Consider the following 23,926-nt stretch of genomic DNA (forward strand, 5'->3'; position numbering starts at 1 on the left):
TTCTCTCAGCCTACACAACATATTAAATAATTTGTATTATCAAGAGACACAGTATAGTGTCTCACGCCCAGTTACCGGCATCGCCGAACGAGACACACCGTGTATCTTAATGCGAGTCGGACGATTGAGTCTACTATAAATTTCGAATGCACAATAACGGCTGAAGCAATCGAGTTTTTACTCGGCTTAATCGACAGATTGAGTTCGAATTATATTATGAAAATGTCTTTATTTTTGCTCTACGTGATTTGTAAGCAGAGATATCATAATGCAAAATCTAAATATGAAAAATTTCTTTTAAGAAACGTCCCCGTAATTATCGTCATCATTATCGTCCACGCACACATAGTAGTATCGTGCTACACGTATTCACACATATACAACACATGCGCACACATATCACACGTACACAACACATGCAATAGATATATGTAGTAGTAGTTAGACCTTTGCGCCGCCGCGCCACGCCGCCGCCGCCGATAAATTATTATTCGCCGATTTCGCCGCCGCCAATTTTGAAATTTTTGCCGGACGCCGCCGCCGCCGCCGCCGAAAATTAATATGACACGCCGAGAAAAAGCAAAATGCTATATATAGCTCCCTTATCCGGATAAATTTGTAAAATCGCATAAATATATGCATAAGGAAATTGATTAGCCCATAAACAAATGCATAAGGAAATGGACCAATCAATTTTCTTATGTATATGTTTATGCGACTATGCAAGTTTGTCTGGATAGGCTCTTAAGGCCATAACATGTACAAAAATTTTAGTCGTGATCGTAAGGGTGCCGTCACGTGAAGCGTAACTTGCGTAAGCGTATCTTGTGTTAGCCAATCAAATTGTTCAGATACTATACGCAAAATTTTGCATATAATAGCTGAATGATTTGATTGGCTGACATAAATTACGCTTACGCAAGTTACGCCTCATGTGAAAGCAGTCTAAGGGTGCGTTCCGTTATGCACTGCAAGTACTGGCACTATGACGTCATGCAAGTGTACTGTTGACAGCGTTCCTTTTTAATTTTGTGCACTTTGAAGCTACTGCAAAATAGTAAAACGGAACGCACTACATTACGCTTTCAGCAGACTTTTAACTAACCTTTTTCGCTAATAATCATCGAATGAAAAATTGGTGAAATGGATAATACCATTATTGCATTAATTACATATAATTTAATCGAGAATATATATGATTCGAGTGAGTCATCAAGTGAAAGCGATTTGGAAATGGAATTAATAAATGAAATGAGACGACAAATTAAAATACCTAGAATAAAATGTAAAAATTACGTTAAAAATATTGTATCATTATATTCAGATATGGAATTTAAAAGTTAGTTCCATCGTACACATGGAGGTAGCCATCTTGATTACTGCGAGTGCTTTACCTCGCCGGTTGCAGTAATCGCAACAGGAAATAACGTCAAAATTAATGACGTCATATACTCATGATAGTACTTTCGCAGTGCACTGCTATCTATATCGGAACGCTATTGGTAGTACTGTCAGTACTTGCAGTGCATAACGGAACGCACCCTAAGAGTGAAAAAGGAATGAACGAAGAATTAGCGGGATAGCCGTTTAACTATCGAATCAGTGATGAAAATTGATGGGCGATTAGTTTCCTTAATCCAGCACAATCAGTTTTCGCCGAAAAAGTGGACGAAAAAGAGAAAAATTCTACGTAAGTAATAAATATACTTATATACTTTACTGTATCAACTAATCATAGTCAAGCAATAAAATAGTATAAAACAATCACTGCCTTACTATTGTATGTTTGTGCTACTTAATTTAGATTATTCTGTTATGAAATTATCAGACTTATTGGTATTTTATTGTTCTCAGATTGTTTATATGCAAAATGTCATTTTTCAATGAAATTGAAGAATCAGCTGAAATACAGGATATCGATGAATTCAAAGAAAATAGAAATCTGGTTGTGAACATCGAGAATTCCTCTCGTACTCGAAGTATTGCTAGAGAATATTTTGGAATGCTAAAAGATAATGAGAAAGGTGCTTTCGTTGACAAATGTCATGTATATTGTAAAATATGCTTTATGCATCCTGATGGACGAAAAGTTTATAGATATAAAAAAGCAGTTAGCACAGGAAATTTACTTACTCATTTAAGAGAAGAGCATAATATAAAAACAACACATTTATCAAATGAAAGAATCAATATTAAAAGATTCTTTGAACCTAAACAATCTCAATAATCAAGCAAATCTTCAAAAATTACTGACAAACAAAAAGAATTATTTGATAGCATGACCATCTGGTTTTGTAGAGATTTTATTCCATTCTACGAAGCTGAAAAAAGTGGACTAAGAGATTTTTTAAAAATACATGGTGTTATACAAAACGAATCAGATCTACCACATCCAAGTACACTATCTCGAAGTTCACTCTCAAGAGTGTACAATGACTGCGTATTTGCTGTTAAAGCAAAAATAAATGAAGACAATCCAAGTGCAATTTCTATAACTATGGACGCATGGACTGACAATTATCGTCATATTCCATTTATGACTTTTACATTACATTGGATATCACCTACAGAAACACAGTTGAAATCATGTACGTTACAAACAAGTTTTTTGCCACATCCTCATACAGCGGATAATATTGTTGAAGAATTAAAAAGAGTGCTAACGCAATTTAATTTAAACAACAAGATTATAACTCTCGTAACTGATGGAGGAGCAAATATGGTCAAATCTGCAAAAGATATGAAAGTTGACAGAGTACCTTGTGTTGCACATGGACTCCACAATTTAGTGACAGTAGACACTCTTTTTAAATTACCAGAAATTAATAGTTGTATAACTAAAGCTAGAAGTATTATAAAAATTCTTGCTTTTAAAACTCAAGAAATTGAAAAAACAAAAGAAATTATACAGCAAGAGGAAATAAACAACATACTTGATAATGTTGAAAATCTAGAAGAGATGTTAGAAGCTGATGTAAGATTTAATTCCACACTTAATAGTAATAACGAGCATTCCTATGCGCAGACTTTTCCTTCATTTATGACATCTTCAGGATTACATAAAGATGTATCAACTAGGTGGAATAGTACACTAGAGATGCTAGCGAGTTTACTTAAAAATAAAGGTAAGTTGAATGTGTTAATGCATATATTCAAATGCAGATATAATTTATTTATCTGAATTTGAATATTGCACTTATAATATTAAACTTTTTTGTAAAATATTATTTAATATAATTATATATATTTACTATTAAATATAATTATAATTTATTTTGTAGAAATAGTAATACGCTGCTTGGAAATGCAAAAGCGTTATGATGCAATTCTCACAAATAGTGAATGGAAGAATATTGAAGATATAGCAAATTGTTTAATAAGTATTAAAACAACAACAGAAATTCTTTCTGGAGTAGAATATCCTACAATAAACTTAGCACTTTTATTTAGGTTTGTTATTTTATTTAGATTTATTAGGTTTAATATATTTTTATATTTTATATCATAAATGTATCTTATTATAAATTTAAAGAAGTTAATTGTTGAATGTGTTGCATAATTTTTTTTTTAGGGCAGAAATTGAAAGCAATATGTGTGAAAATGAAGATGATTCATTTATAATAAAACAATTTAAGAAAACTATTTTACAGAACTTAAAAAAGCGATTTCCAATACACGAAGCCCATGTTTGCGGAGCACTTCTAGATCCGACTCTTCAAAATGTTAAAGGTGTTGCAGAATATCTTGCAGATAAGCAACAATCTGCTGAGGAATTTTTAGTATATATGATCCACAAGATAGTTCCTTTGAATATTAGAAATGAACAGGTAAAATTATTTTAATTAACATTAAGCGATATGTTATTAAACAATATTTAATTATTTAGATCAAATTAATTAGATCAAACAATATTTTAAAAAATTTTTATTAAAATAAAATCATATAGTTTACTAATAAATATAAAATTATTGTTTTTATAATATAATTATATTTTCATGTTTAATTCTGCTTTTTTACAATAGGTATCTAAGAGAGAAACAGATATTTATTCTAATAAATCATGTCAGCTTCTTGGAGTCAAAAAATTACGTTTGGAATTAGCTGCGAAACACGCAAATATTATTCCTCCTGAAGATCCTATTCTTATTGAAGTTAAGAAGTATTTACATATATCAGAATCTATCGAGGATCCTCTACAATGGTGGAATAAAATGAAGTTATCACTGCCAAATTTGTACAAATTGATGTGCTGCATTTATGCTATTCCGATCACAAGTTCAGCATCTGAGCGTGCATTCTCTTCTGCAGGTTTACTTATCACAGCAAAACGTTCTGCGTTAAAACCGTCAAAATCTAACAAAATCCTATTTATTCATGATAATTTTAAATTAATAAAAGATATATATTTAAAATCTATAAAATAAGTTATGTATAAGTTTATCCAAAAAACATTGCTACAGTTATATAATTATTACTTGCAATTTCTTATTAATTAATGTATAATTTTTAATGAAAAAGTCTTTCATATGTAAAAAGTTAAAAAGTGATTGATATTTTATTTTTGTTACATATGATATTAATGATTAAAAAATGATGTTATTTTGTGTTTTCACGAGTTTCACAGTTTTTCACATTAATAAATATATTTTAAAAATAAATATTGTGTTTCATCTTTATTTATCTTATAATCTTATTATAAATGTTATAATATGTATTGTTATATGTACGTAGTTGTACGTAAGTTATATATGTATATGTATGCATAATTATATATTGTTTACTATTTTTATTTATTTATATTATCTGTACTTATTAAAAACAAAAATTAAAGTTTATTCTAAATTAGAGAAATGTAATTAACTTTGAAATTTAATATATAATTTCTATCATTATTGAACATAATAAACAATTAAAATAATTAAAAGGTAAAAGATTTTGAAATGTAAAAGTTAAATAAAAAGAGAATAAAAATAAACTAAAGAGAACAATATAAAATAAAACATATATTTATGTTTCTTGATAATTTTTAAATATTATATATCTATAATCAGTCTGTTTATTAAATTATTATAGTTTAATTCCTTTATTTAAAAAAAAAATATATATATATATGTTGACGCCGTTATTCGCCGCCGCCGCCGATAAATTATCATCCGCCGATTTCGCCGCCGCCGAAAGAAAAAATTGTCGGCGAATTCGCCGCCGCCTAACTATTTAGTATCGAACGCCGCCGCCAATATAAAATAAAACGGCGCACAGGTCTAGTAGTAGTCTTGTACGACTCTCACGTTTCACAACAGATGGCATTAGTGCTCTGCGATCTTGACAGCGTGCGGAGTTATGTACCCAATACACGTTGACGTGCGGGGTTATGTATTTGATTTGATTTCTTGACATGTATGTACACACATGTCAAACATAATAGGTACGTGTTCTAAATTGATATTTATTTATAAAATACTATATTTTTTCATATAAGAATATCTATTTATCTATCATATAAGAAAATCTATTTTTTTGTTACGAAATCATCCTATTATTTTTTCATAAGATTAACAATTGTATTCTTATGAAAAAATAATAGGATGATTGCGCAACCAGAAAATAGATTATAATATTATTATGAAAAAAATATAATATATCACATATTACATAATATTACATATCACATGTATTTAGTAAGTATACATATAAATGCATATATTTAAATTTTGATATTTGCAATTACTTTTTTTTACGTTATCATTTTATTTAACTATTTCTTTTATAATAATAACTACTTTCTTGCTACACTATTTCTTCTTTTATAAGTACATAATTAATGATGTAAAATAAGGAAGCGATCTTTACCATGCAATAATAATGATTTATATATACTTATGAAATATGTAGTACAAAGGTAGCGTTGCAGAAAATTATTATGAAAGAAATAGTATAAAATGATGACGTAACATAATAAAAGTAACAAATATCAAAAAGGTGCAAATATCATTACATAAATATATATTTATGAAAGAATATGTTTGTGATATACTAAATATGTGATATGCAATACTGCACATACAGGTGAAAATATTTTTTCATATAATAATATCTATTTTTTTATTACGCAATCATCCTATTATTTTTTCATAAAATTAACAATTATATTCTTAAAATGATGATTAGTTTGATTATATACAAAAATTAATGATATAATTTCTAAAAACTTACCTTTAAAGAAAAGGGTAAAAAAGGCGCCCAATTAACGGCATGCCGGTAACAAACAATTACCCATTGCATACCCATGTAGAATCCTATGAAAAATTAATCATTGCAAACCCAAGTAGAATTCTATGAAAAATTAATCATTGCAAATCTATGTAGAATTCTATGCAAAATAAACCATTGCAAACCCATGTAGAATTGTATGAAAAATTATTCATTGTAAACCCATGTAGAATTTTACTACAAAAGTAATGATATAAAAAAAAATTGCGCTCAGTAAAAGTAGAAACTTGTACCAGTGGAAAATTAAAATTGCAAACATATATAGAGTCGTATAATGAACTAGTAAATTAATATAATAATAAATTAATATAAAATAAAAAAATTAAATTTTAGTTAAAAAACTGGGCGTGCTGCTAAGTTTCAAAATTACAATGCCCCTTAAAGTTACATAAATTAATTGAACTACAATAGTATATTAGCTAACAAGTGCGAGGGATTGTAAATCGGCCGAGAGTGCGAAAGTTTGGCGCACGAGGCGAAGCCGAATGTGACAATCCGCACGATCAGCCGATTTACGACCCGCACATGTTGGTTATGATATTTTGTGTGGCCGGTGCGTGGAAAGGGAGTCCTTTCTAAAATCCCATCATGTACGGAAAGGGCGACTTTCCGCGCGCCGGTTGCACAAAATATATTTTAACTGCAATAAGTTTTAAAGTAACAAATAATTTAATTTTAATATCATTAGGATATTATCTAGCAGCGCGCTAAGTTTTTTTAACTAAAATTTTATTTTTTTAATTTTATATTAATTTACTATTATATTAATTTACTAGTTCATTATACAACACTATATATGTTTGCAATTTTAATTTTCCACTGGTACAAGTTTCTACTTTTACTTGACGCAAGTTTTTTTGATATCATTACTTTTGTAGTAAGATTCTACATAGGTTTACAATAGATAATTTTTCATACAATTCTACATGGGTTTGCAATGGTTTATTTTGCATAGAATTCTACATGGGTTTGCAATGATTAATTTTTCATAGAATTCTATATGAGTTTGCAATGATTAATTTTTTATAGGATTCTACATGGGTTTGCAATGGTACAGTAAATGCGTATATTATCTGCTCCTCTTCTCAATTATTCTTCGTAGAATGATCGCACCGGTTGCATGTGCAAAATTAAAATTTGCGTATTTACACTACTCACATAAATATTCCTTGTTTTAGTTTTTTGTATCTATGTCTAATTAAAATTTATATATTGATTTAACTATTTGCTGGTGCATATTCTTTTAAAATGTATTTAAAAGTTTTTGTAATTGATTTCGATAAGTCTTGCGTCGTTTATAGATTATAATATGCCTTCATTTCAAACAATTTATCTGGAGACAAAAGTAACACAGTATTTGCTCAACAGGATATTCTTAAATAAAATTGTGATTTGGAGCAGATATAAATATCTTGATCTTTTTTGTATAAGTAGGTAAACTTATTTAGAGTTAAAAAATTATAAAACTGCTGTGATTTTAATTATAATTATTTGATTACTTAATAAAGAACATTTAAGTTTTTTTTATAAAAGATAATAAAATTTAATTGATTTTGTTATATAACTATTAAAAGATAACTAGTATTAAGAAATGAGTACTCGTATTACATCCGCAATTACGACAGACACTGACCGCCTTAAAAAACGCATACGATGCGAGGTATACGCGGAATCAGAATTACGACAGATAATGACCGCGTTAAAAACGCATACAATGCGAAATATACGCGGAACAGAAATTGGTCAACGTGCAAGCAAAGCAGAAGGACTTTGAATCTGCTTCGCTTGCACCTAGATTCTCGACCGGGGAAACCTGTTGCCAGGCACCCCTTCCGATCGGGAAAACTCCAAAAAACAACATTATAAAAAAAGAGTAGAGACGCACCAACTCGCTCAGTCGCAGACACAAACAATCGCTCTAAACACGATCTCGCTAACCGCGCGCGCGCTTAGCATCGACTCGCAGTTGTGTTGTGCGCGATACGCGGAGTGATAGAAAGTCAGTGCCGCACACCCAGTAAAACTTCAGTGTAGTATTGGTGAAATAAATAAAGGCCAAGTGGTTGAATTTGAATAAAGATTTTTAATAAGAAAAGTGCAGTGCATTTTCTTCAAACACCCGAACAAGTCCTGACGCCCCGGATTCCCATCCCAATTTGGCGCGACCCCCTGGTGTCTCTCCCGAGGTACACAACAATTTGGTGGCAGCGGTGGGATTGCGCCGAAGGACCGTCAGGAACTACTCGGAGGAAGACCTGAAAAATACAGCAGTATTAATAATCAGGCACATCGAACATAATAATCGACGGGAAGCGAACAAAACAAAAGCCGACGTATAAGCAGCAGCGTGCCGTACGTACAAGAAAACACACACACACACACGGACAACGCATCAGCCGACGGGAAGTAGGCCATCACCTAAGGACGCGACCTACGACAACACGGACAACGCATCGCATCGCACCGTACAACGACCCGCAGGATCATCTTACAACACCGGACCGCCAGCCGTATCAACACTGCCGAGCAATGATCTGCAGCGTCAGCGAGCGAGCGATAGTAATGGTAGCCGTATTAATGTAAGTCCGAATCAAACTTTTTATATATACTGCATGAATGTCGGAGGAAAGCGAAACACCCCGACAAGCGATAGCGAATAAATCGTGGTTACATAGCGACTCAGCCGAACAATCAATCAAAGCACTACCGATAACTTTAGAAAACCTCGGAAAAGTGCGAATAAAATTAGAAGCATATTATTCGGGAGAGAGCGACTCCGAATTATATACTCACGGGAAAGCCGAACGCGAATTTCCGTTTAACACTTTTGACGAAAGTTTATTTGAAAAAGGGGAAACCGACACCGTTAAAAAATTAAGAAAAAAAAGTAACGTACGCGTAAGACGAACTCCTAGCAACGGGTCACAACGCGGGGAATCCTTGCTTACATCATACGATAGTAGTATTTTCGATCCGAGCGAGTATCAGGACATGCTGCGAACACCGCCTAACGGTGGCATGGATGTGTCCGAGGGTGCCATGACCGCGAGATTGACCGTCTACACGGTACAATAGCTCGCGACAATACTCGACTTGTGGAAGCCGATGTACATGCACCACCCCCTAATAGCAAAATAGGAACAACTAACCCCCGCGATACCAGACGATACATAGATAGACGCGTTGACAAAATCGAGATGCGCGAAACTCCTAATTATAGGGAGGCCGGCATAGACAACCCTATGCTACGTGAGATAATGAGAGGCATGCGAGAACTACGTAGGGAAATGCTCACGGAAATAAACATATTACGCGAACAAATTCGTGATATTAACGCATACGCTGACGAACGGGGTCAAACCCGCTGGGACACACACATCCTCGAGAGGGAAACGCGAGACCCAGACAATGACGACAAAAAATATGACGTTGTGTACGGACGAAACGAACAGAGAGTGACGCTAGACACCGACAAGGCCTGCAGGAGCCTTTTATATCGTTAAAAGAAGCACGGCAAATGATTCCGGAATTTGACGGGACGGCCCAACATAAATTATAGGAATTTCTAAGCACATGCACGTACGCCATGACAAACATACACCCTGCTAACGAGAGAGGATTGGTGGGAGCTATCCTATGCACAAAACTCAAGGGCAAAGCAATGCTAGATTTCCAAACGCGAGATATACAGACGTATGACGAACTGAAGCAACAGTTGGAATGTACGTATCAGAATAGGCGAAACACTACGCACCTACAGATAGAATTCAATTCGTTGAAACAAAGAACAAATGAAAGCGCGCAAGCTTTCGGAACGCGCGTCGACACATTAACTATGGAGCTGTTTGAATCTATGACGGAGGGAGAAGGTCACTCCCCTATTGAGAAGCGAGTTATTTTAAACACCATACAGAAGCAAGCCTTACAGAATTTCCAGATAGGACTACGCGACGAGGTACAACTACTTATTCGTTCTCGAAATTACCAAACACTGCAGGAGGCAATAACTGCCGCAACCGCCGAAGAAAAAATAAAGGGCACAACTACAACGCGATCTAGCAATTACACAAATCGAAATCGTTATGAGGGAGCGCCGTCGCGATCATCAAAAAATGCCGTACAATGCTATAAATGCGGAAAATCGGGGCACTACGAGCGAGAATGCCGTAACAGTAAATACGCGCTTCCGAAACCAGAGAAGTCAGATCGCGTAATCACAACAGAAAAGTTTTGCAACCACTGCAAAAAACGCGGACACAGCCGTGAAGAATGCTGGACGATAAACGGACGGCTAAAAACGACATCAAATCACGACAGAATGAATGAGGGGAAAAAAATGCGTAACGTTAATTTAACCAAGAGTCGAAAGAAGCCGAAAACGAAAAAGAGTGATACGGATTCCGAGCAAAGCAGTAGCAGTTACGAATGCGACAGCAACAGCAACGAGGGAGACTCGGAAGGAGAGACCCCGGCACGCGCCGTCGAGTATCGCGTATCACACCTACGACCCACACTACAAGAGAGCGCGGGTTTAGATTTAATTACGCTACCGATGCGCGAAGCTAGGAATGGCGCAGTTAAAATGCTATTCGATTCAGGGGCAACTATTTCATTAATAAAACTGAAACATCTAAAAGATGACGCACTAATTTATAAAGGAAAAATAACGCTCATTGGCATTACGGGACACAAAGCGCGGACAATAAGAAAGACGCAGGCGACAATTGACATAGGAGGTCGAAAAATAAAGCACACAACCTACGTCGTCGAAGACGATTTCCCCATGGAATACGAAGAAATTCTCGGGATAGATTTTTTGCGGAAACAGGGAGTTAACTGTAATTTCAAAAAACGGGAACTCACCATAGGAGATGCCGTGTTAAATTTACAACAATACGAAAAGATCCGATTACAGCCGCGCAGCGAAACAACCGAGCCGCCACAAATAAAAATAGCGCAGGAATCGTAAGAGCCGAACAAACTGCACCCGGTGTGTATATAGGACAATGCCTCGTGCAACCAGAGGACTACGTGTGTCCAGTCAGTGTCATAAATACAACTGACGAAGTTGTCGAGTTAAGAACGCCGCTAATAACTATAGACGAAATAGAGGGGGAAATGAAGCATGAAATAACCATCATACGAAAAGAAATTCCGAAGTATTCGAGCAAAAGAAATCGGGAAGTATGACAATTATTACGGACGGACCATCTCAACGTAGAAGAACGACAGGCTATACACAGGATATGCGAAGAATATTGCGATTTATTTCTTTTGAATGGAGAACCACTGAGCTGCACCGCGACCGTGGAACATGAAATAACCACGCGCGCCGATTCAGCACCGGTCAACGTATGACCGTACCGCCTGCCGGAGAAGCATAAGGCGGAGGTAAATAAACAAGTTAAAGAGATGCTAGATGCTGGCATTAAAGCGTTAGCCAATGGAACGCTCCACTGTTAGTAGTGCCGAAAAAAGCTGACGCATCCGGAAACCCAAGACTAAGGGTAGTTGTAGATTTCAGAAAGGTAAATGACCTTACAGTAGGCGACTCGTTTCCGCTACCAAACATCATGGACATTTTGGACCAGCTGGGAAACGCTAAATACTTTACAACGCTCGATTTAGCATCAGGTTACCACCAGATACCGATGGCTGAATACGATAAAAAGAAAACGGCTTTCTCAACTCCTTTTGGACACTATGAGTTCAACAGAATGCCATTTGGACTGAAGAATGCATCCGCGACCTTCCAACGACTAATGAATTCAGTACTGACTGGAATTCAAGGGCTCAAATGTCTTGTATATCTCGACGACATTGTCATATATGGGTCAAGTTTAGAGAACCATAATAAAAGGCTCAGGGAAGTATTGCAGAGATTACGGACACACAACATGAAATTGCAGCCAGATAAATGTGAATTTTTACAGAAGTTATATACTTAGGGCACATAATCTCGGAAAACGGTATATTACCGGACCCATCAAAATTGGAGGCGGTAAAAAATTTTCCGACGCCGCAAAAAGTTAAAGATGTACAGGCATTTATAGGACTCGCCGGTTATTATAGGAAGTTCATTCAGGATTTCTCAAAGATCGCAAAACCCTTGACTAGATTGACAAAAAAGGACGAAACCTTCGGATGGAACAGCGAGCAACAAATTGCGTTCGATATTTTAAAAGATAAACTAATAACGGCACCGATATTACAATATCCGGATTTTAGTAAGGAATTTAATATAACTACAGACGCGTCCGATTATGCAATCGGAGCCGTGCTCTCACAGGGGCTCATAGGCAATGACCGCCCTGTTGCTTACGCAAGCAGAGTGCTATCTCGCGCGGAGCAGAATTACAGCACAACTGAAAAAGAATAATTAGCGATTGTATGGGCCGTAAAACATTTTAGACCATACGTATACGGGACCAGACCAAATTCAAAATTATCACGGATCATAAACCATTGGTATGGCTATTTAACGTAAATGACCCCGGCTCAAGGTTAATTCGCTGGAGATTAAAATTAGAAGAATACGATTACGAAATCATACATAAGGCCGGACGAGCGAACGCAAACGCTGATGCATTGAGTCGGAACGTAATCCGAAACGCTGACTCAAGCGAAAGGACGGGAGGTATATGCAAGATAGAAAAGGAAGAGGTAAACGACGCTAATAATGAAAGGATGTACACCGAAGAGGAAAAACAACAGATACTGTATGAATATCACGATGCGCCCATTGGAGGACATCAGGGAATAGAAAGAACAATTAAGAGGATTTGTTTAGATCATGATTGGCCGGGTTTAACAAAAGACGTCGAGAAATACATCGCCAAGTGCGAGTCATGTCAAAAAAATAAATTGTCGCGGAAAAATAAAGCACCGTTAATAATTACAGATACGCCTGGTAAGCCATTTGAAAAATGTGCGTTGGATATTGTAGGGCCGCTAACAATAACTACGAATGGGAGTAAATATTTATTAACATTCCAAGACATCCTAACAAAATTTAGTAAGGCGATTCCAATACCAAACCAGGAAGCCGGCACAATCGCAAAAGAGTTCGTAACGAAAATAATCCTAGAACATGGAATACCGGAAAAAATTTTGACAGATCAAGGGACAAACTTTTTAAGTGAAATATTTAAGAACACATGCAAACTGTTAAAAATAAAAAAATTACAAACAACCGCGTATCATTCGGAAACAAATGGGGCATTCGAACGATCACATAGGACATTAGCAGAATATCTTCGCCATTATGTTGACGCTGATCAAACAGACTGGGACGAATGGACACCTTATGCAATGTTTACTTATAATACGACCCCGCACAGTGCAACGGGGTACACGCCGTTTGAATTAATTTACGGACATCAGGCCAACCTACCGACGGCATTAACAAAACCACTGAGGGCCACCCACATACAGTTACGATGATTACGCTCAAGAGCTTAGGGAAAGATTAAGGGCCACACAACAAATTGCGAAGGATCGCGTAAACGAAGAGAAAATCAAATCGAAAAAATATTATGATAAAGACGCGAAAGAAATAAAATTTAAAGTCGGTGATAAAGTGCTTATATATGATGACACGCTACGACGCGGACGATCAAAGAAACTTGACGCCTTATGGGCAGGACCGTATACGATAATCGAAAAGAACTCCGACGTCAACTACACAGTAAAGAAAGGAAGAAGAGCAATACGCATACACACAAACAGACTAAAATCATTTATCGAAAATTGAGACTTACCTATTCTGGTATCGCGAATCGATCAAGACTGGTCGTCCCCACCAAAACCACCACCTCACGCACCACTCGCGTACCGGTACGCGTATCGAGGGTGACGTGCAAGAAATGCGGCTCACCCGCCCTCCGGGACACATTCGCCCAGAGCACCACATCGTACGCCCGGGTATATTTGTCCCCCGTTATTTCGGGCCCCACAACAGGGGCGCGGGCGCGACAGTAGGGACACAACAGATCATCTAAATGCGAATAGGCATTGCACCTAATACAATTAAATCGAAAACACATGATAATACGTCGTGCCGCACGTAACAAAAATTGTCCTAAGACTGAAGAAACGACAGAAAATATAAAAAACGAATGCTCCGCTTTCTTGATAAAAATTGCATACAAAAGTATAAAATAGTAAGAGGAATTATATATATTACAGGATGATCATATTCAATGCCAACGCAGCGATATTGAGACGGTCAAGCCAAGAGCCATACGAACTCGAGGAATTCACCAACGAACCAGGGATACATTTTGAAAAAATAGGCCATCTACATTGTTCTAAAAGCACGTAAAAACTAGTAATAAAACTAGACCTAGCAACATTAACTGCGAAACAGGGTTACATACGAAATTATATAGAACGTACAGAAAAAGCGTGCAATGTGTTAACGCAACAAAACACATGCCTTAATTTAGTTAGTATTACAAAACAAACACTAAACTATTTGGAAAAGACGACAATACAAATAACTACACTCTACGACAGACGTACAGACAAACGTAGGGGAATAATTGACGGGATAGGAACAGTAGCAAAAACATTGTTCGATACCATGGACGTCGATGACGAAAAACGCATAAATGAACAACTGGAATTAATAAATAGCCGACAGAGCACGTTGCAACATACAGTTAGACATCAACTAACAATAATCAATGATACGGTAACACATATAAATAAGTTAGAGAATACAATAGAACAGAGTGAAAAACTCTTACAGGAAAATGTAGCGCAATATATTACGTTAGAAAAGATACAGGGGCAATATGAAATAATTATGGCAGCATTAACAGACTCCATTAGGGACGCGGAACATATTATAGAATACTTAGCGCAAATCGAGGAAGGAAACATACATCCGAAATTAGTATCGCGCATTTAAAGGAAGCCGCAACACAGTTAGAACAGGGATATTATTTTCCGTTTAGAACACACGCAGTAAACTGGCATGAAATAAAAAAACATGCAAGCGTAAGTGCATACGTAAGCAAAGAATATAATTTATATACAATACTGCGGTTCCCGATAATATCACAGCCTAAATATAACATAATAAAGGCAATTGAATTCCCCGTGGCAGCATACAATAAAACATTTAAAGGTATACAAATAGAAAACGATATGTTTGCCATAGATAACCTTAGATTAACATATTTAATTATAACAAATGAGGATTTACAAAAATGTAGTAAAATAAACTCTAATTATATATGCGAACATAGCATGCCGACTTATCGCGTAAACATGAATATACCGTGCGAATTACAAATGTATACGCAACGAATGCAAGATAAGCATGAATGTAAGGTACGCTATCGGATAACGAAAACGACAGTATGGATTCCTTTACATCAAACACACACATGGTTGTACTCAACAGCTAAGGAAGAGAAAATAAATATAAAATGTGACGGATACACAGGAAAAAATTTAGTAATAAAAAATACCGGCCGACTAACCTCACGAGGAAACTGTCAAATTAAAACGGAGGATATGACATTAGAGACAAAAGAGACGACTTACGTAACGAACATAGACACATATTTACCGAATTTTAATATTGCACCGTCACAAGACGAGGACATGAAAATACTCGACACATTAAATAATCTAACACAACACAACGCAGAATTAATAGAATTACGAGCGAAGATAAACAACATAGACAATGATTTACAAGATAATGAACAAAAGTTTTATACGAGGAAACAATTTATTTATCCCATGACCTCGAGCGGATTAATAATAATCATAATTATAATATTTGTCATTGTCATTGTAATTTGGAAAGTAAAAAATAGAAAAGACACTAAAAGAATACCAAGAGTGACGATACTCGACGATGACTGGGATGTACCTAGATCCATACTAAAAAGAAGTAATAGTACGCGTTTTTAGGAAATAGGAAACGATTATAATTATATTGTGAACGGGATAAACATTTGTAAGCTTTAGTTGTAAGCGAAAAACTTCATACCTTCGTTTTTCTTCTTTAACGGGTGAGGGATGTTATATCCCCCAAAGATATAGATATAACTATTAAAAGGTAACTAGTATTAAGAAATGAGTACTCGTATTACATCCGCAATTACGACAGACACTGACCGCGTTAAAAAACGCATACGATGCGAGGTATACGCGGAATCAGAATTACGACAGATAATGACCGCGTTAAAAACGCATACAATGCGAGATATACGCGGAACAGAAATTGGTCAACGTGCAAGCAAAGCAGAAGGACTTTGAATCTGCTTCGCTTGCACCTAGATTCTCGACCGGGGAAACCTGTTGCCAGGCACCCCTTCCGATCGGGAAAACTCCAAAAAACAACATTATAAAAAAAGAGTAGAGGCGCGCCAACTCGCTCAGTCGCAGACAATCGCTCTAAACACGATCTCGCTAACCGCGCGCGCGCTTAGCATCGACTCGCAGTTGTGCGCGATACGCGGAGTGATAGAAAGTCAGTGCCGCACACCCAGTAAAGCTTCAGTGTAGTATTGGTGAAATAAATAAAGGCCAAGTGGTTGAATTTGAATAAAGATTTTTAATAAGAAAAGTGCAGTGCATTTTCTTCAAACACCCGAACAAGTCCTGACGCCCCGGATTCCCATCCCAATTTGGCGCGACCCCCTGGTGTCTCTCCCGAGGCACACAACAATTTATTTTTTATTTTTATAATAAAAATTATTTAATATTTAATAAATAATCATATTTTTATTTTATATTCTAAAATAATAACTAAAGCTTCTATTTTTATACTGTGTTACTTTCGTCTTAGGATGAAAGTAACAATAAATGCAATTGCGGAAATTTAAAGTAGCTTTTTAAATACCCTATCATTTAAAGATGAAACATAGGTATAATAATAGACCAATAAATGGAATATCTTAAGATATAATCATTTTTAATATATCTCTATAAAGGTAATTGATAACTGACTTAAAATGCAAAAAAAATGTTACTTTTGTCCCCGGTCTCCTATGGTTTTAAAGGAGAAACAAAAAAAATTATTACAGCACACATACATTCTTGCGCTTTGCTTATATGTATTTTGTCGAAATCTTTTTAAAAATAAATTATATATTGTTATTTGGTAAAACAAATCTAAACACGGCTTATAGAGCCAAGCGCAAGGTGTAGGGGAGCGCAAAAAATAACACAATAACTTGTACTATAAACAAGTTTATTCAGTATAAACGTTTCGGTTCTTTCTTTGGACCATCTTCAGTATAATAGGAACGTACAAGTACAAACCATGACAAAGAAACTGTCTCACCACTTACAAACTCTCAAACGCATTACGTGTAGTGAGCCTCCCAAACTGCCACCAGCCGAACAAATATCACAGAAAAATAAAGTAATAATAATACCTTACCTTCAAAGGTAACCCATACTGACTGTAGTCAGTAAGCCTTTCCAATAGGAGACCCACTACCCACACAGACACAACACACATACCCGCACGCTACCTAACCCGGATGCGTCCGGCACACAAATGAGGCACGAAAACAAGATGTGCGACTATTTATAGGACGTCGAACAACGGTTCATTGCCCTTTAGGAGGAGATCAAATCTAATTATAGAAAAGCCTCACTAACAACGAGTTTATAGCCTTGATTTATGACTTTTTAAAAGAGTTTGTAATAACCGTAACCAAGGTCAGAATTTTAATGAATTTGAGGCATATTTGTAACGATGGATATATATGATGTAGGCACTCAGTGTCTTCCTGATGATTTAAACCGTTTTTCTGGCGCCTAATAAACAACATTTCTGAAACAAGTCTCTTCTTCAAGAAAGGCTCCTTATCCAAGATTTCAACATTATTCCACTCAAATTTATGGCCGTTAAGTCTGTGGTCCGCAATAACGGATTCCTGTGTAGTATTTCTAAGTGGTGAGTCTTGTAAGTGGTGAGACAGTTTCTTTGTCATGGTTTGTACTTGTACGTTCCTATTATACTGAAGGTGGTCCATCCAAAATTGTATCAATCCGTTGATGTTTGTACACATCTACTTTCTCCTGTGCAGAAGTCACAATTTCATTCAAAGTGTTCATATTTAGCACTATTTAATGCATCATCTAGATTTTCCAATTTTCGATGAAAAAGTGTAAGTTAATAAATTAAACGCTTCATATATCTTACTTTTAGAAAATAAGGCAATAATAATTGAACTGGAAGAAACATTCCTTTGCAAAGTGTTAAATCAATATAACAGCTACGCGTATGACCCAATTTCTCATTTGAAGTTATCATAGTACATTTATGAATATTTTGCATAAGTTTTGGTACATTTTTTAAACTACATGTATTTACGGTTTCGAGAAACTTTTAATAACGATCAATTAAAACCGGATCGTTAATTTTACAACTTGCATTATTACACATCGGTTTTGGTTTATTCTTTAAGGTACATGTATTTATGATTTTAAGAGACTTCTGAGAACGGTCAATTAAAATGGATTATTAATTTTACAGTTTTAAATATTACATTATCAAGATTTTTTAGCTTGTTCTGTTGTTAATGGTAATATGTTTACTATTTTTCCTTCTACATTCATTACCAAAGGTTCCAATGGTTTTACATTATGATGATATGTAGACTCAATGAAATAATTTTCAGATGAGGCTGTATGTCTAGATTCGCCACATAGCGTAGTTAATTTGTCTTCAATTGTAGAACAATCTGCGACAAGAGTCAAATACACTTTTGATTTTTTTAAAATCAAACTTAACATTTTGTATATATTGCGAATATAATTTTTTTTAATACACATGCACCAACATACAATTTTTTCGGCTTTTAATCGTTTCTCAATATGACCTTTAATATTGATTTTTTCCATAATATTTTTTTATAAATATTTCTGAACAATTACAAAGTTTTATCTTTTTTGTCTATCTCGTTCATGCTCAAAGTTTTTCGAATAACGCATACGCTTTTGTGCACGCTTATTTTCTACACCTTGTTCATATTGATATCGATGTTTAATGCGTTCATTTTCTAAGTTTTGTTGATATCGATTGCGTTTCTTAGCGCGTTTATCTTCTACATTTCGTTTATATCAATCGCGCTGTTTAACGCAAGAATCTTTTAAATTTTGTCCATATCAAGTGCGCTTTTTAGCTCGATTTTCTTCTAAATTTAGTCTCTAACATTTACGCTGTTTAGCACGTCTATTTTCTAATAATGTTTGTTTATACAGATCATACTGTTCTCTGCGATTATTCTTTAAATCTTGCTCATATAAATCTTGTTTGTTGTCTTGATTTTCTAAGTTTTGATTATTACTTATTTTTTCCTTAGATTGGTGATAAATACGGTTCTTTTTTAAACGGTTCTTTTTTATATAAATAGTGATCACTTACATCTATGTCGAGACGATAAAAATTCTTTAAAATATTTCTTGTTGAAAAACATTATAAACAATGTATACTTTGTAAGAAGCAAACTCAATATCTATAAATTACAATGTCAGAACGCTGTATATATACCGCCATGCTAAGATTACATAGACAATTTTTCTAAAACATCAAAATAAGAACCGTCAAGTCGCTCGGTGTCCTTTTTTAAGTTAATACTGTTTTTTCCTCTTTAATGTACATAGATGTAAGTGATCACTATTTATTTAAAAATCAAATATCCAATATTCAGGCTAACACATTTATTATTTCACAGCTCATTACATATCATTATTACATCATGGATTACAAAATTAGACGTTTATTTAAAAAGAACTACAGAAATCTGATGTTCGGGGTTAGGCTCTTTAACGACTAATTCGAACGATCAGCCGTAATTCAAACCAATAATTATAATGTGTTATATTGCGTTTTTCATATTATAAGTCTATATATTTTACATGTATGATATAAGTTCTGTCTTTCCAAATTATTTAATTTATGGATATGTTAGCAAAACGATATTTGTATTGATAAAGACTGTCGTACAGTTGAAACGTTTACTAATTATCATTTGTATTATTTTCATGACGTAGAATAAATTGTTAACACCTAATTAATTAGCTCGTTAAGTTAATCTTTTAATTTATAACTTATTTTAATATTTGTATATGTTTTTTTATCTTCTGGCTGAATTGTATCAGGAAGTTGTATTCGCCATGTTTCATCAGGTCTATAATCTGAGCAGTTTCTTAAAAGATGGTTAAAATGCTCCATATGCGTATCACTTAACCATTCCTCTGGAATAATTATATCCTTTTCTTTAGGCATCAAGACTATGTTAGAATAGTATCTACGTAACAAGTGCGGAGGATCGTAAATGCCGATTTATGACCCGCATATGTTGGCTATGATATTTTGTGTAACCGATGCGTGGAAAGGGAGCCCTTTATAAAATCCTATCATGTGCGTAAAGGGCGACTTTTCGCGCGCCGGTTGCACAAATAGTTTTTATATGGTTTATATAGTCTTTATATTACAAGCATTGAAGAACTATATTTGAGATGTGTGCGCCTGCGCGAAGCATGTGCAGCGATTGCGGAAATAACTGTGATGGCGTTAGTTGTTCTTTTTTAGTTCTTTTGTTTAGTTTTTTTCCGGTCCGCGTTCGTTTCCGTCTCTCACTTTTGTTTTGTCTGTCAGACCGACAAGTATTACGCACATTATATCACAATAAATCTACGTAATCCTTACCACGGCCTTGTCTTTATTAGCAACTTTTAACAGACTATTTGTCTGTTTGCTTTTCTAGACATTTGATATAATCCCAGCAAACACAGTATATAAATGTTATATACTTAAGCATGTTACATGTAACGTATATGTTAGTTGTAATTTCCCACTCATAGATGTAACATTTTTAATATTACATATATTACATTGTAATTATATTGTCATTATATCCCAAGATAGCACTGACTTATCAATACATCAATGTGCTATTTGGTATATAATTACAATATAACTACAATGTAATATATGTTATATTAAAATGTTACATCTATGAGTGGGAAATTACAACTAACATGAATGTTACATGTAACGTACACGTTAAGTTATATTACCTGTTATATTCCGTTTTATTATAGCAATGTAACAATTATATATCGGTATTTGCTAGGATATATATATGTAATATATTATATATGTAATAACTTTTATAAGAATGCAATAATAAAAATAAACAATATTCTAACAGTGACAAACTTTATATAAACAAACAATTTATATCTTGATAATTTTTATTTGAGTGCGTAATACCTCAAAATATATTTTTTTTAATTGGGCGCTTATGGCAAGTCACAATTCAGCGCTATTGCAGCTGATATTTTAATTCAGCGCTTACGGCAGCCTTTACACAGTAGCCAATTAGTTTTTATTTTATTAATTTTTTGGACGTGTAGAAATAAGATTTTTTATAAGTTACATTATACTTTGTAACATTACATATATTTTATTTTTTTAAAGTAGTTCTTTACTTTTATAATCATAAAATGCTGAAAATGTTACATAATTACAGAAATATTATTGATTTGATTGATATACATCTTATAATAAATTACATTAAAATAAAGTTATATTGTTGTAATATGTCACATTCTAAATAACAAAGTAATGTCAAATTGTTTTAATAACGTCTGATGTTAGAGACATTAAAATGTTATTTGTCGCCATCTTGTTACTTCAAATGTTATACAGATAACAGATCATTTTATAACAAAACAGTAGGTATTAATATGATCATAAGAATAAGACTCACCCTCTATATATAATATTGGATTTTACATGTATACAATATATTTTATATATGTATATATATAGAAATATAAAATTTTCATAATGATTTTTACAACTACTTTCTTGTTATGTTACTAGTTCAATATATTTCTTTCATAACTACATTATTGTCTTATTATTTCTATCATAAAGATGTAATTATTGATATAAAATAAGAAACTGAATAAATGCTAAAAACGTAAAGATAAAAAATGTACATCTTTATAATAATTCATATAGCATTCATGATAGCGCTATAAGTATACTATCTAGCAAACGCAGATATATAAACGTTATGTACATGTAAGTAATCAAGCATGTTACATGTAACGTATATGTTAATTGTAATTTCTCACTCATAGATTAAACATTTTAATATAAAATATATTACATTGTAGTTATATTGTTATTATATCCCAGATAGCACTGACTTATCGATACAGCAATGTGCTATTTGGTATATAATTACAATATAACTACAATGTAATATATGTTATATTAAAAATGTTACATCTATGAGTGAGAAATTACAACTAACATATACGTTACATGTAACATGCTTGATTACTTACATGCATATAACATTTATATACTGTGTTTGCTGGGTATATTGTACTATGAGCTATCAAAATATATATATAAATTCTTTATAACTTGTTTATTTTTATTATTAATTTGTATTTGCTTCCTTATTTTATATTTATATTATGTATATATATACCTTATTAATATAAAATATTTTTTATTATTTTCTCTTCTATCTATTCTCTTTCTTTTCTTTTCTTGTTTCCTTTTTCTCAAAAAGCTGAAAAAAGTAAATATGAAGTAATTAATAAGAATATATAATATGTATGTTTATAATATAATCCCAGTAAACAGACATACAACTGCTGTTCAACATACAACCAATATGCATGTTACATGCAACGTAACTGAACATGCAGACAGCACAGTAACTCATCTATATTGCAGGATGCCGAACCTAGTCTTTTTAGCATCCCATAATATTGATAAGTCACTGTGCTATCCAAGACACAACTACAATATAACTATAATGTAACATATGTTACATATCTATAAACGGAAAATCACAACCGATATGTATGCCACATGCAAGATGCATGCCAACCACGCTACACAGCAGCCACATATCTATGTTTGTTAGGATGCTTATATATGTATATATATATATATATATATATATATCCCAGCAAACACAATATATAAATGTTATATACTTAAGCATGTTACATGTAACGTATATGTTAGTTGTAATTTCCCACTCATAGATGTAACATTTTTAATATTACATATATTACATTGTAGTTATATTGTCATTATATCCCAAGATAGCACTGACTTATCAATACATCAATGTCAAAAACTATTTGGTATATAATTACAATATAACTACAATGTAATATATGTTATATTAAAATGTTACATCTATGAGTGAGAAATTACAACTAACATGGATGTTACATGTAACGTACACGTTATATTACCTGTTATATTCCGTTTTATTATAGCAATGTAACAATTATATATTGGTGTTTGCTGGGATATATATATATATATATATATATATATATAAGTTTATATATGTATATATATATAAGTTTTCATAAACCAAGTTATATATATATATATATATAGTGGGAAATTACAACTAACATATACGTTACATGTAACATGCTTAAGTATATAACATTTATATACTTAAGCATGTTACATGTAACGTATATGTTAGTTGTAATTTCCCACTCATAGATGTAACATTTGTAAGCGGCAACTAGAGATATCCTGAAATTACACTTTAGAATATCGATAAGACAGGTAGGTTTTATCGATTCTTCGAAAGAGTCCTCGGATATAGTTATCCGA

At 33.8% G+C, this 23,926-nt stretch overlaps 1 protein-coding gene across 1 annotated transcript; it reads left to right on the top strand.

The window, feature by feature from the left end:
* Positions 1–1,312: 1,312 nt before the first annotated feature.
* On the top strand, positions 1,313–4,658 carry LOC114941358 (E3 SUMO-protein ligase ZBED1-like). Its single transcript, XM_029316336.2, has 5 exons — positions 1,313–1,690; positions 1,855–3,125; positions 3,282–3,450; positions 3,572–3,827; positions 4,023–4,658. The coding sequence occupies exons 2-5, from the start codon at positions 2,279–2,281 to the stop codon at positions 4,422–4,424; spliced, it is 1,674 nt and encodes a 557-aa protein (XP_029172169.2). The 5' UTR covers positions 1,313–1,690; positions 1,855–2,278; the 3' UTR covers positions 4,425–4,658.
* The last annotated feature ends 19,268 nt before the right edge of the window (positions 4,659–23,926 follow it).

Source organism: Nylanderia fulva, unplaced genomic scaffold, assembly GCF_048542155.1.
Source record: "Nylanderia fulva isolate GAGA-0341 unplaced genomic scaffold, ASM4854215v1 Scaffold99, whole genome shotgun sequence".
NCBI classification, from domain to species: Eukaryota; Metazoa; Arthropoda; class Insecta; order Hymenoptera; family Formicidae; genus Nylanderia; species Nylanderia fulva.